Source organism: Ambystoma mexicanum, chromosome 11, assembly GCF_040938575.1.
Source record: "Ambystoma mexicanum isolate Mex_15411 chromosome 11, UKY_AmexF1_1, whole genome shotgun sequence".
NCBI lineage: Eukaryota > Metazoa > Chordata > Amphibia > Caudata > Ambystomatidae > Ambystoma > Ambystoma mexicanum.
In genome coordinates, this window is record NC_090934.1 from 1066650878 (window position 1) to 1066664054 (window position 13177).

A 13177-nucleotide genomic window follows, 5' to 3' on the forward strand; every position below is an offset into this window, starting at 1 on the left:
ACAGCATAACAAAAGCACGTGTGCGAAACCGTTGCAGATGAACGAGGGATCTACCAAACGTGTATGTTATAATGCAGCCCAGTAAGGTTTCCTCCTGGAATTGGGAAACATGCTGTATCTTGCCTTGTGTCTCCTAAATTGGTTCCATGTCCGTTTTGTGCGTACAGAAACACGTGTGCTTCTTACGTTTGCAATAATACGCTTTCCCACGCAATCGCTCTGTTTGGAATCCACCTCCTGAGTGGGAAGGAATGGTATGATCCGAACCAACGCACAATCTTGGCAGATCTGGGCGGTTTCAGTGCAGTTGCTGACTGCAGGAAGGGACGGAAGGAGTGCACTTTGGAGACAACACAGGCAAACTGCAAGACCATAGGACAGAGTGAGGGAGAAAGGGGATAGAAATAGAGAGGGAGAGTGTAAGCAAGCTCTGCGCTCGTATGTTATAAAGCGAAACTCCAACATTTCAGCTTTTAACCTAACCTCAGGAGACAAGAAATAGACTCGAACCGACAACTCCAACCCCCAAGAAGAAATAAAGACAACTCAAATATTCAAGTTCCGAAACCCAAATAGGAGATGACGCAAAACTCAAGCACTCCTGCTCCGAACCTCAATATGAAATAAAGCAAACGTCAGAAACGGTGCCGTGAGCCCCAAGAGGAGCCAAAAGAACCCACCAACCTCGAGAGCAGATAAAGAGAAACTCCAACACCTGCAACACCGGCGATATAAGAGAAACATAACCAGGCCACCTGTAAACCCCAAAAGAAACGAGGACCAGAAAGACCCCAGAGCAGGATTCATGTGAGAGACAGCTGGGAAGGGAGTGAGAGGCCCAAGCCCTGAACCCTCCCCCGAAGAAAATCGAGACAGATAACCATTTTCAGAGTCCAGAGACTGCAGCCGCCAGCACTCAGTGGCGGAGATAAGCGAGTATCTTCACCTCAAGGGGACGCTTAACTCTTACCCGCCCCCCCCTGAGAGCGCACCTGTGAGGCGGGCGGGAGGTCGGCGCGAGTGACGCCTGAAGCTTCTCCCTCTCGCAGATAAGCGAGACTCCTCCAGCACGCCACTCACGGGCGAGATAAGCGAGAGAGGGAGGACCCGGAGCCAGAGAGAGAGGTGCCCAGCGCACCCTGAAAGAGCGCCAATGGTTCTAAGGATCCCCCTGCGCAGGTCGGTCAGCCTCAACCCTGACCAGCAGCACCCTTCTTCCGGACCGGCAGAGGTGAGCGGACCCCCGGCCCTCAAGATGGAGGCCAACGTGCTGGTGATGGGGGCAGACAATGTGGGCAAATCAGGTGAGAGGGGCACGGGTTGAGGGCTGTGAAATAGCTGAGTGCTGTGGGAGAGGAAATGGTTTCCCCTTCCTGCTGTAGAGCTATAGATTTGTGTTGTGAACCGTATACATGGGCAACATATACCCACATTGAATCTAATAAATAAGTCTCCCCTGTGGTCTCCTCTTTTGTTGCTCACTTCACTCATTAATCTCTCCTTCCCTACCCCCTCCCCTCCTCTCCTTTCTTACTTGAAAATTGTTCTAAATGCGATTTTTATGGTTTGATTCATGTATACTGTTTTGCTTCTACTGTTACATGTTTTATGTGTTTCTTGTTTTTAACTGTAAAGCGCCTTGGATTAAGGCGCTATATAAAACAACAAAATACCGAAACAGCCCATGCATCGAGGGAGGGAGGCATATGGGGACGGAGGGTAACCGGCTGGAATCTCAGCAGTCTCTATGTAGCTGATAAAATGAATACTATTGGCATGACTAAAGCAAACATCTATTATTTTTGGGTTTTGTGCTGGTGGTTTAGTACAGTACCTCAAGCCTCGCGCTATTAGAGGACTTTGATTTGTGGTGTAAATGTTGATGTTGTTTCAAAGTCCTGATTTCAGCATTTCAAACCTTCAAAATGGGCCCAGCACCCCTGCCTGCTTTTAAGACGAATGGATAACAGGGTGGTTGGTCCAGTGGTCCAGGTGCCTCCCTGGATACTGGGGTTATGGGTTGTAATCCGGCTGCATTACCTGAAATACTTGTGATTCTCTTATCACTCCCTCCTTCTGTTGCAATTACATATTCTCTCTACAGTCGCTACCCATACGTCCTAGTTCTTGTAATGCGTGCACAAACCAGGCCCTCCACACCCTTCTGCTAGATGTACAGCAGCTCATGCTGAGATCTTTTGCTGCAGAAAGTGCCCCCTGTAATCAACCTGTTGCTCCTTGGAACTAGATGGGCCCTACATCATATATCTGAAAATGAGTTTCATTTTTGTTATTAGAGCCTGTGGACAGGAATCACTTGCAAAAGTCCAATCTGTCTTGTTCAAGATCACTGAATTTTTGCTATAGCAAAGTCTGATTTCCTGAAACACAGGTGCACTTTTCATGCCAAGACGAGGCCTGCAAATAAATTGTTCGTTTACCAGGTTCATTGTGGGTGGGATAGTTGTTTACAGTGACACGGCATGTTTATGCAGATCGTTTAAGTGTCATACATGTCAATGCATTTCTGTGGTGGTTTCTGTACTTACTATATAAAGGGTATGACACACAAAGACTAAAGTTTGTTGAAAAGTTTTTTTAAAAAGTGTTTAATCCACTTAGAATTCATAGTTATTTTTGTGTTTTTCCTCAGCATTGACAGTGCGTTTCCTCACAAGAAGGTTCATTGGCGAATATGGCGATTTGGGTATGCAATCATTTCGTGTTTCCTGTGTCAGAATGCCACGTATGCCTCAGAGTTGTACACTGAGTGTTTTTGCTACTGTCTTTAGTTCCTGGCTAATATGGACACCTGATTTGGACATGTAGTGCTAAAATAATCGCCAAAACGAGAATTTCAAGGGGCAGATTCTGAGGCTGTGGTAGCTAGGTCAAGCAATTTCAAATCCACAACTTCGGTGGCATATTTTACACATTATCCAGGATGCACATAATTTACACAAATTGAAATCGCTGCAGGCAAACTTCAAATGAGCATGACAGTCACAGGCCCATATACACAGGGTTGCCAATGTACAAGAAATCCCACTTTTAGAAAAGTACTTTTTGCCAAGTGAAACTGATTTATCTGAGCATGTCACATTAGGCACTCGTGGGGTGGCAGGAAATGTTAATTTAAGAAACATTCTGGGTTGCATGTAGTTTCCATAAGTTCCAGAATCCTGCGACCGGTTCACAAAAAAGTTACTGAGTAACTATGATTTTCTATTTGTAAGTGAGTTACTTATAGTTTAAGCTTATCCCAGGTTGAAGTCACAAGAGGGACCTACCCAGGTTTGCGACAGGTGACGTTCCAAAACGTCTGCGCGTTGCATGGCAATGCAACCTTTTCTAGGCCAGTAGCTGACACAATTCATATGTTTACCACCCGCCCTTTCAAACCTCAGTTGATCTGCTTGTCCCCATGCTACTGCGCTTCAGCTCTTCTTTTTTTATGATCAAGACTTTGCAATATATCGATGCAGGTGTCATGGTGAGTTTGATTCTTCTTTCTCAAAATACTTTTTTTTTAAACGGGGGGGGGGGGGCGCTGCAATCAAGGACAATTTTCCACTTATTTTAATTCTCAGATGCAATTATTATGGGGCAGAGGGTGGCATTGCCCCAAATATTTTTTCTAAAAAGGCTGAGTACATTACAATTACAAAGACTGTCTAAATATGCCGCTTTGAGTAATTGGTTTGTCTTGATAGTGTCTAACACCTAATAATAATAATAATAATAATGCGGTTAGAGGTCATTTAGTTGTGGTTAAGTTGCTCAACCCATATGAAGAGCACTTTTTGGGCGGCTTATAACTTCGCCCCGCGGACGAATGCTCATGAAACTTTGCAGAACAAGTATATTGCCCTGTCAGATTGATTCTGCCAAGTTTGGTGAGGTTTCGGGTGGTAGTTATAGTGGGGAGGGGTCACAACATTTGTGGTTTTTCCTTTAGTCCCAATGGAAAAACAATTTTGCTCACGCCTACAGTTCAAATGGCTGGACGGATTTTCACCAAATTTGAGCAAGGAGTGGTGGTTCTGTCCCGAAAAGCGTGCTTTTGTAAATTGGTGTAAATTCGTTCAGTAGGTTTAGCTAACAAAAAGTAGGTAAAAATAAATGTGTGATATCTAGGTTCAGCCCGCGGACTGTTTGGTCTGCGAACGGGCCTCCGATTGGTTCGCAGGGCGGCGTGATGCCCGTGGCCTTCGGACGCGCCCTCTGATTGGCTGGTGAAAAACGTGAGCTGTGTCAATTTGGAAACTGTCATCATGTTGGAATCGCGAACAGCGCTCGTAGTCCGCGGACATCGCAGTAAAACATATAAAAAAACTCAAAATTTCACTTGTTAAACTAATGAAACAATCTTTGGTGAAGTGAGGGGTGATGAGGATGGGATGGGCTATGGCCATAAAAAGCCAAAAACGGGTGTTTTTCATCTCACAAGTCCGCGAACAGCTCTGGACAGCCTCCGATTGGTTCGCAGGGCAGCTTGATGCCCGTGGACATCGAACTCGTCCGTTGGTTGGCTGGTGAAAAACATGAGCTGTGTCAATTTGGAAAGGCAGATCCATTGACTGGATCGCAGACCACAACTGTTCATCGACCATCACCAATATGCAAGCCCTCCCATGGACTGATCACCACTGTATTAATTTCTCTATTCCCACCATCCCTACTCAAAAGCTACTCCCATATGCCCGACTGGCTAAAGTCAGAAGCTCAAAAAAACTCAGAAAAATCAACCTCACACCGCTCCTCAACATCCAGGAACTAAAACACCCCTTCACCAACTACCCCATCTCTCTGGCCAACACCTACGCCAAAGCCCTCACTCAAGCAATTGAGTCTTTAGCTCCCTTATAAGAAAGAAAAAAAAAAAAAGAAAATCAATTCAATCTATGCTGCGCACTAATAAACGCAGAGCTCTAGCAAAATGGCAATCCACCCCCATCAATCCTCACTGAAAGAATTCAGATATCGCCTCCTCATATAAAAAAGCCATATTCTTAGCCAAATCGGAATCCTTCAACCATAGGATCTCCAAAGCCAGCTCCAAATCCAGAGAAATATTCTCTATTTTCAAAGACCTCATCACCCTGGCCTCCGGCCCTGATGGAAATCATCAAAGACGAAACCTGGTGTTACAACATTCAGGCCGCACAGCTAAACAAAGTGAAAATGCTCCAAGAAAAAATATTAGTACAGCGCAAAACCCTTCCTAACCAAAGCCCATCATCCCCACCCTACCAAACCAATCAAATCCTTTTCAGTGACGTTCCTGAATAGGAAGACAACGAAGTCCCTGACCTCCTCAAACACATCAAACCTTCCATATGTAAAGGGGACATCTGTCCTCGGTCCATCATTAAAGAATGCGCAGAATCCCTGGTTTCTATCATTACAGCATTCGTCAATGCCCCATTCTCCACTGGAATTGTACCACAAAGTTTAAAAGAAGCCTGGGTTTGCACACTCATAAAAAAAAAAACACTCTAGACCCTGCTTGTCCCAACAACTACTGCCCAATCACCACCGTCCCCTTTCTCCTCAAAATTCTTGACAAAGCGGCTCGCATCCAAATCCAACACTACCTGGAATCCAACGCCATTTTGGCAAGAAGACAGTCAGACTTCTGCAAAGGACATGGCACTGAAACTGCACTCCTAAATTTAAAGAACCAGATCACCAAAATAATGGACAAAGGCAATCCTGCCCTCCTTCTCCTCCTCGATCTCTCTGCAGCGTTTGACCTCGTCGATCACGACATCCTCACATCCCATCTATCTAATGCAGCCCACTCCTCATGTAAGGCTTCCTCCTGGATTTCATCCTTCTTAGAAGGAAGAGCCATGAAAGTTTACTCTGAATCAAGCCAATGCTGCTCTCTCCACTATCAACTGTGGAGTTCCCCAAGGTTCATGCACTGCACCTACTCTCTACAACCTGTTCACCAAACTCCTCTTTGACAGGCTGGACGCGCTCGGCATAGGTTACACAAACTATGCCGACGATACCCAAGTCCTCCTCCCTCTCACTGGTGACTATGACATAGATGCAGAAGCCCTATTCCAGATAGACGCCACCACACAAACTTGGATAGCAATCAATGGTCTTTGCCTCAACGGGGACAAAACCGAGATTATCATCCTAGGCTCCAAGGAAACCCTCTCCAAACTCAACCTAAAATACTCCCAATTCACCATCGACAACACAAACATACCAGTCTCTACCTCTGTAAGGACCCTCGGAGTCTACATAGATGCTAGTCTCTCATTGACAAGACAGGTCAGCGCCATCTCCTCTGCCCCTGCCCTCACCACCAAACTGATCTTTGCAATAAAACCCTTTCTTACCACTCAGAACTTCCTTTCCATTGCAAGAGCCACCATAGGAGCAAGACTCGACTATTGCAATGCCCTTCTTGCAGGCATCTCCACAAAAATCAACAGGCTACAAGTAGTCCATAACAATGTGCTCCATGCCGCCCTACATATCCCCAAAAAATGAATACATATCTCACACCAGACACCCCATTGTCTCCCAGTTAAAGAAAGCATCAACTTAAAAATCCTCAAACTCGCATACAAAATGCATCAATCTCTCCGCCCCTTCATACCTATCAGAAACCATAACCAAGAACGCCCCTGCCCGCCCTAAAAGAAGCCATCACGCCAACCAACTCTGCGTACCCGCAATAAAAAGGAGCCAACTCTGGTGGCATCAGCTTCACCTACATAGCTCCCATACTCTGGAATGCCTTACCCAACGCACTCAGAGCAGAACCGTCTCTACTCTCCTTTCGCAAATCCCTCAAAACCACGCTATTCACTTAAGCATCTCTCTACACCTCAGTCCACCCAGCTACTCAATGTATGATATCCTATGCCACAGGAAATGCAATTATTTTTTTTTTAACCTTAAGAACCAAATGTATAATCTCATGTAACTGCTATGCTTTTTCATCCCTGTGTAACCAGTAAGCCTACCTGTAACAGCGCCACAATGCCTAAGGGCGGATGTGCGCTATAAAAATACGAATAAATAAATGGTTGGATTCGCGAACAGCGCCCGTAGTCCAGACATTGCAGTAAAAAATATAAAAAAAACTCAAAATTGCACTTGTCAAACTAATGAAACAATCTTTGGGGAAGTGAGAGGTGATGAGGATGGGATGAGTTTTTCATCTCCCCAAGTCCGCTCGGGACAGCCCTGTAATGTTCGCGAACCTCTCAGATGTTGGGGCATCCAGACACATTTTTGCATTACACGGTTGGTGAAAAGTAGTTTTTGGATTGCGTATAACTTTGGCGCCACTCCATAAAACTGCCTGAAATTTTGTGATATTCTAGACGTTACCTTAAATGGTTTTACAAAGTTTGGTGCTGTTTTGCCAAGAGGGAACCAAACTGGAGGCAGGTCCCAAAATATTTGAATGGCTTATAAATCTCGTGCCATTTCACGAATCTGCACAAATATTTGCACAAGAATGTACAACCCAGATTTGGATGTTTGGCACAGTTTGGTGGGATTTTGTGAAGAGGTGGCAACATTGGAGGGGGGGTTTCAACATTTTTAGATGGCTTATAACTTTTCATTTGACGAATGTGCACAAATCATAGATTGATCCAACTTTGAATTTTTCTGTAAGCCTGAATGGATTTTCGTCAGCTGGGAGCAAAGTTATGACACTCTTATGTACGTACATTTTGACACATTAAAAAAAAATAAAGCATGCATGGATTTGCTGGAGAGTTGTGCAAGGAGCATTAGCAAAGACCTGAAAGCATGGTTTTGCAAAAGTGTCTGTTTTATTTTTTGAATAGTGTCATAATGTAGGTACAAAAAATAGTGATATATCTGTGGTGGCCATGGGCAGTAGCCAGATGACCTCGAAGGATTGGCAATGGGCTTAAAGTGGGTATGGTCACCAGGGACTGGCTATGTGGTGAAGTTTTTCTAAATTGGGATAGGTTTGAATGGGAAAATAAAATTCTGTCTGGCTACAGCCCGAAATGCTGCACAGGATTGCACTCGCACAATGCTCAGACAATGCTAATCAGCAGATAATTACCAAGCAAGCAGAACTAGGTGCCCACGTGGTCACGAGGCCGATCCTTGAAATCATTACCCACCCTTATTTGCGACAACAATCGGACACAATAGTGGAACTGTTTGCCAGACTCATTTCCACAATCTTGTAGCAATGACTGGCCCGCAATCCACATGCCTTGGGAAAGACTCTAGATAGTCGAAGTATGTGTTGGCTGACTTCTTAACAATAAATATAGCATCAAGAATGGTTTTGCAGACTGCTTCATTACGGCAACAGTTACTTATTGAATAACCCAGTGCTGAGGTGAACAGGGCTCGCTCTCCTATTCAAAACCTAACACTTGAAGAAGGAAGGGCACCCTCACAAAAGAACCCAATCCCCAGCATCATGGTAATCTGTTTAAAGTACTAGATGGAGCGCAGTGATCTACCCATAATGCTGCCCTGCACTTACTTGATAATCGTGAACTCATTTAAAAAATGTTTTTTATTTTAATTTGGTTGCACAAGTGGAAACTACCCATCAGTACAAAGAATACAAAACACCATAACACAGAAGCTGTTTATGATTGAGTGGTCCATCACTGGTTCTCCCCCCTTTTCTCTCTCCCCTGTCTCCTCCCCTCCCTCCATCCGTTAGTTCAGAAATTCCTCTGGCCCAGCAGTTAGAGGTCATTCAATTCTAGTTCGGCATTGTCTTTTAGGGCTAATCGAGCAGATTGAGGTTTGTAAGTCTGCGCTGGAAAACTCCGATCATACTCTAATCGGGGCCCAAATGTCAGTGAACCTGTGTAGGAGGCCTGCTTTGGTTGCCACAACCTTCTCTGCCACTAAAATGTCCCAGAGTTTGATCCACTTTAGAGTCATCGAGGGGCCCTCAGAAGTCTCCCAGGTGCGGGTAATTGTGATCCTCCCCGCTAGTAAAAGTTGTGTAAGGAGATTGGTGGTTTTCCCTGTTCTTGGGTAGGACCCTGGCACCGGTGCGCCCAGTAAGATTGCTTCCGGCTCCCTGGGGATTGTTACTTGAGTAATACTTTATATAGCAGAAATGCAGTAGTTCCAGAAGGTTTGCACGACGGGGCAGGTCCACTACATATGAAAGTACGAGCCAAGCTGTCCATGTTTGCGCCAGCATTGAGAGACGAGAGGTTTTTGGAACTGGTAAAGGCGTACTGGGGAGTAGTACCAGCGAAGGAGCAGTTTATAGGCACATTCACGGTTTGTGATGCAAAATGAGTGTGCACTCTGGTCTATATGTCCACCCAAGTTCGATCCTCCAGTGGATGCCCTAGGTCCGTTTCCTACTGTGCCATATATGGGGGCCTAAAAGAAAGCACATCTTCTTGTAATAGTTTGTAGAGGCTAGAGATCCTACCTGTGGCTGGTGTCCCCTGCAGTAATTTCAAGAGGGCTGAGATTTTGTGTGGTTCCCCGTCGGACTATGGGGCGAGTACACCAATGCCGAAGTTGCGAGTAAGAGAATCTATCCGTTTCGGACAATTGAAAGATCGATTCTAGTCCTCCTTTTGCCCAGTTTCTAAAATTCGAGGGACGGGACCTGGGAGAAAAGGCCGGATTATGGAAGATTGCAGTGTTTGGAACCATGCCACGCGCAACTCCCTTGGATTTTAGCTCCCAATCCCATACACTAAGGGTATTTTTGGTGGAGGTGAGGATCCCCGACCAAGTCCTCTACAGCGGGGGCGGAACATACGGGATAAAGCGGAGAGAAAGCTAGATTCGCGACTGCTCCAACTACACCCATTTTGGAGTGCCAGGCAACATGCACCAAGCCTGGAAGCGCGCCAACAGTGACGCCACTTGGTATTTATGCAAGTTAGGGATCCCAAGCGGGAGCTGCCCATCGTTACTTTTTGAGATATTCTTGCTTTCTTCCCTCTCCATATAAAGCAGAGCAACTGCAGAAGGGGGGGTAATGAAATTGTAGTGGGCAAGGAGGAGCAGAAGTAAAGGAACCGTGGGAGAAGATTCATCTTGCAGGCAGTGATCCGCCCGATAAGTGATCGCTCTTAGGAGGTCCACCGTTCGAGATCCTTTTCTAATTCTTTAAAGAGAGTGGGGAAGTTCATTAGATACACGTCCTTTGGACGGGCCGGGATCTGGACCCCAGGTAAGGGATAGATTCCCGTTCCAATTAATGGGGCATAGGGGCTTGAGGGCCTCCAGTTCCTTGGGTCCTAGACCCGCTCCCAGGGCTGCCAACTTCTCAAAATTATTGGTGAACCCCGCTGCCTCTCCAAACCTGCGTAGCTCTTGGAGAGAATGCTAGTGAGGAACGGATATCGGTTATAGACAGCAGCACGTCGTCGGCATAGAGCGAGATCTTCTGCTGGTAGGCGCCAATTGGCAATCCTTTAATGTTGGAGTCCATGCAAACCCACAGAGCGAATGGCTCCATTCTCAGGGTGAACAGGAGAGGGGATAGGAGGCATCCCTGTCTAGTGCCACAGGTCAGGGGAATGGGTTCCGATAGATTATGGTTAACTTGTAGTGAAGTTTTTGGAAACCGGTATTTGGCCAAAACCATGTTACGGAAGCTTGGGCCAAAGTGAAAGACTTCTAGGGTGAGCTGGAGAAAGGTCCAATATACTTTATCAAAGGCTTTGGATGCAATTTGTGAGTCCTGAGTCGCTATGTCCACTAAGTTTAGGGCTCTACGAATATTGTCCCCGGTTGACCTATTTGTTATAAACCCTTTTTGATCAGCGTCGATTAGTTTAGGGAGAATGGACGCTAGGAGGTTTGCCTTTGAATAGATATTGGCATCAATGTTTAATAGGCAAATGGGTCTGTATGAATTATTATCTCTGGGGTCTTTACCTGGTTTAAGCAGGAGGATGGTTACTGATTCCTGCATTTATGGAGCCTGATGAGCCAAAAGAGTTCAAAAGGGCCATCACCGAGCTATAAACTGGGGTGAAACACCTTGTAAAACCTCTTGGTGAATCCATCTGGGCCAGGGGCTCTAGGCTTCAGAGATTTAATGGCTGCCTCCACCTCCTCATGTGTAATCGGGGCATCCAGTTTGTAACGCTTACCTTGGGCTCTGCAGGAACACAACTCCTGATGGCCTTAACTGTTCTTCTCCTGGTGCGTGGTTCTAGCACTAAACCTTTCCTTCTTCAATTGCAGAAATAAATCTCTGGAATGTACCAACAACTAATCAAAATGGTTTAAGTATGCAATGGCAATGGAGTGTTAGTTCTCACCAGTCAACCTATCACCTTCCTAAATTGTTGTTGCTCACCTTAGCTTATGTTATAATGTGCTCTCCATCCTGCATCTGTGCAGGGGCGCAAGTTCTGAAGAGGGGCACAGGTGAATGGGTAGATAAGGAACTCTATGTGTTGGTGAAGTGCTAGGGAAAAAACAACCCCGAAAACCTAGGAAAACACTATAATGTACTTGGGAGATTCTAAAAGCATTCACAAGGCCATATGTGCATGGGAATGAATGAGAATGAATGCAAACTGAAAGGCAGAACTATTGACTAAAGAAGCTGCACCTAACATGCAAGCCTGTCCAACGATTTCTCTGTAAAACAACCATCTGTGCTCAATATCTTCTCACAAACGCTAAATTAATGGAAGAGAAACAAAGAAAAAATGAGCGACTAAAGTACTCCTAGAACTATGTGCATATCCTTATGACGTGAATAACGGAACGCCTTGACAATATGTGCACTATGATCCAAAATCTTTCTCCTCCCCACCTAAAACCTGATTAATGCTCTGAGGAATGAACCTATGGCAAAGCCAGCATCAAGCAAGTACTAAGATGTGAATTTGCGCTTGAGCTCCCATAACCTAAAGGAGCGAAACGCGGCTAAAATATAACTAGCGTTCCTAAAATATAAGCCACACTGTTGTAACTAGACAAACAATTGAATTGAATTGTACGCTGTACTTGCGGTTTGTGGAAAAGCTACGGAAGATCTCTCCTGACGGTTTCCTCAAGGAACAACAGGTTTTTTCCACACAATGGCAAAAACTACTGAAGGGACCGAACTTTGACAGAAATTAAGGGGGAAGAACTACTGGAGGTAAAATCTGAGGAAACGACTGGAAAACACTGTAGTGAAAAGGGGAACTATGACTGGAGAAATGTTCTGTGAGAGGTGAACCGCGGTAAGCGTCCGCTGTTAAGCCAAAGACACGAAGCGTCGCCCAACAGAAGGGAGGGGCTTAAATACTAGCAGAGCCCATGCTACTGGACCGCGCTTACAGAAATCTGGTTAGGCCACCTGGCGGCCATATTGAGTGATGCAGAACATTTGAATAGTTATGGCCCAATATATTTTGCTACTCTTAACCCAATAATGGTGCGCCTACCCAAAACCTCCTCAAGGAATTTTATGGCAAAAGTCCCGTGGTCATGACACAGTTCCTCTTTGTTGGACTCTTTGAGATGTGGAAAGGAAGGAGGCACCGTGGAGATAGCTTACTTGTTCTGCTTTATAACGGGGGTCCCTGACATCGTCTCGTAGAGGTGGGCTGCTACTGCCAACTGTAGCTTGTCATGTTCAGTATAGTGGACCTTGCCGTGCGGATCTCGTAGGCTCACTATGGTATTCCTTCTCTTCGCCTTGGCCAGTTTATCCACCAGAAGTTTGTTTGCCTTGTTATATTTAGCGTAGTAGCCTTGTTTGGATTTGGCCAACAGATGGGCCGTATTCTCCACATAGTGGGCTTCCAGCTTTTTCTGGGCTATTTGCAGGGAACGGTGGACCCTCTGCGACCGGCCTTTTTCGTGTTTGATCTCGGCCTTTTGGACCTCTTCATCTTCTAGCTTCATACAGTCTGCCGTTTACGTTTTCGTTATGCCGCTCCGTGGCCATTCAGCTCCCCCCTGAATGCAGCCTTCATGGCATCCCAGGTATTGGCTGGGGATGTATCCTCCAAAGAGTTCTTTTGGAAATATTTCCGGATCACCTTGGCTATAGCGTCCCTTAGTGACATGTTGTTGAGGATCGGGCTGTATAGACTCTAGCTGGGTTGGGGAGGCGGTTCCGGGTTGTGAGCTCGAAGTGTTAGTTTGACCAGGGCATGGTCTGACAGTACTTTCGTCCCTATGGCCACCTCACGAAAGTGAGAATTTG

General features: G+C 45.7%; 1 protein-coding gene across 1 annotated transcript in view; it reads left to right on the forward strand.

Annotated features, from left to right (window-relative positions):
• Positions 1–225: 225 nt before the first annotated feature.
• Positions 226–13177, forward strand: part of LOC138504100 (ras-related and estrogen-regulated growth inhibitor-like protein) — a 71508-nt gene continuing 58556 nt past the window's right edge. Inside the window, exons 1-2 of the mRNA XM_069624314.1 lie at positions 226–1304; positions 2654–2707. Of these exons, the coding sequence (XP_069480415.1) occupies positions 1154–1304; positions 2654–2707 (205 nt within the window). The 5' untranslated portion in view covers positions 226–1153. The remainder of the gene's footprint in view (positions 1305–2653; positions 2708–13177) is intronic.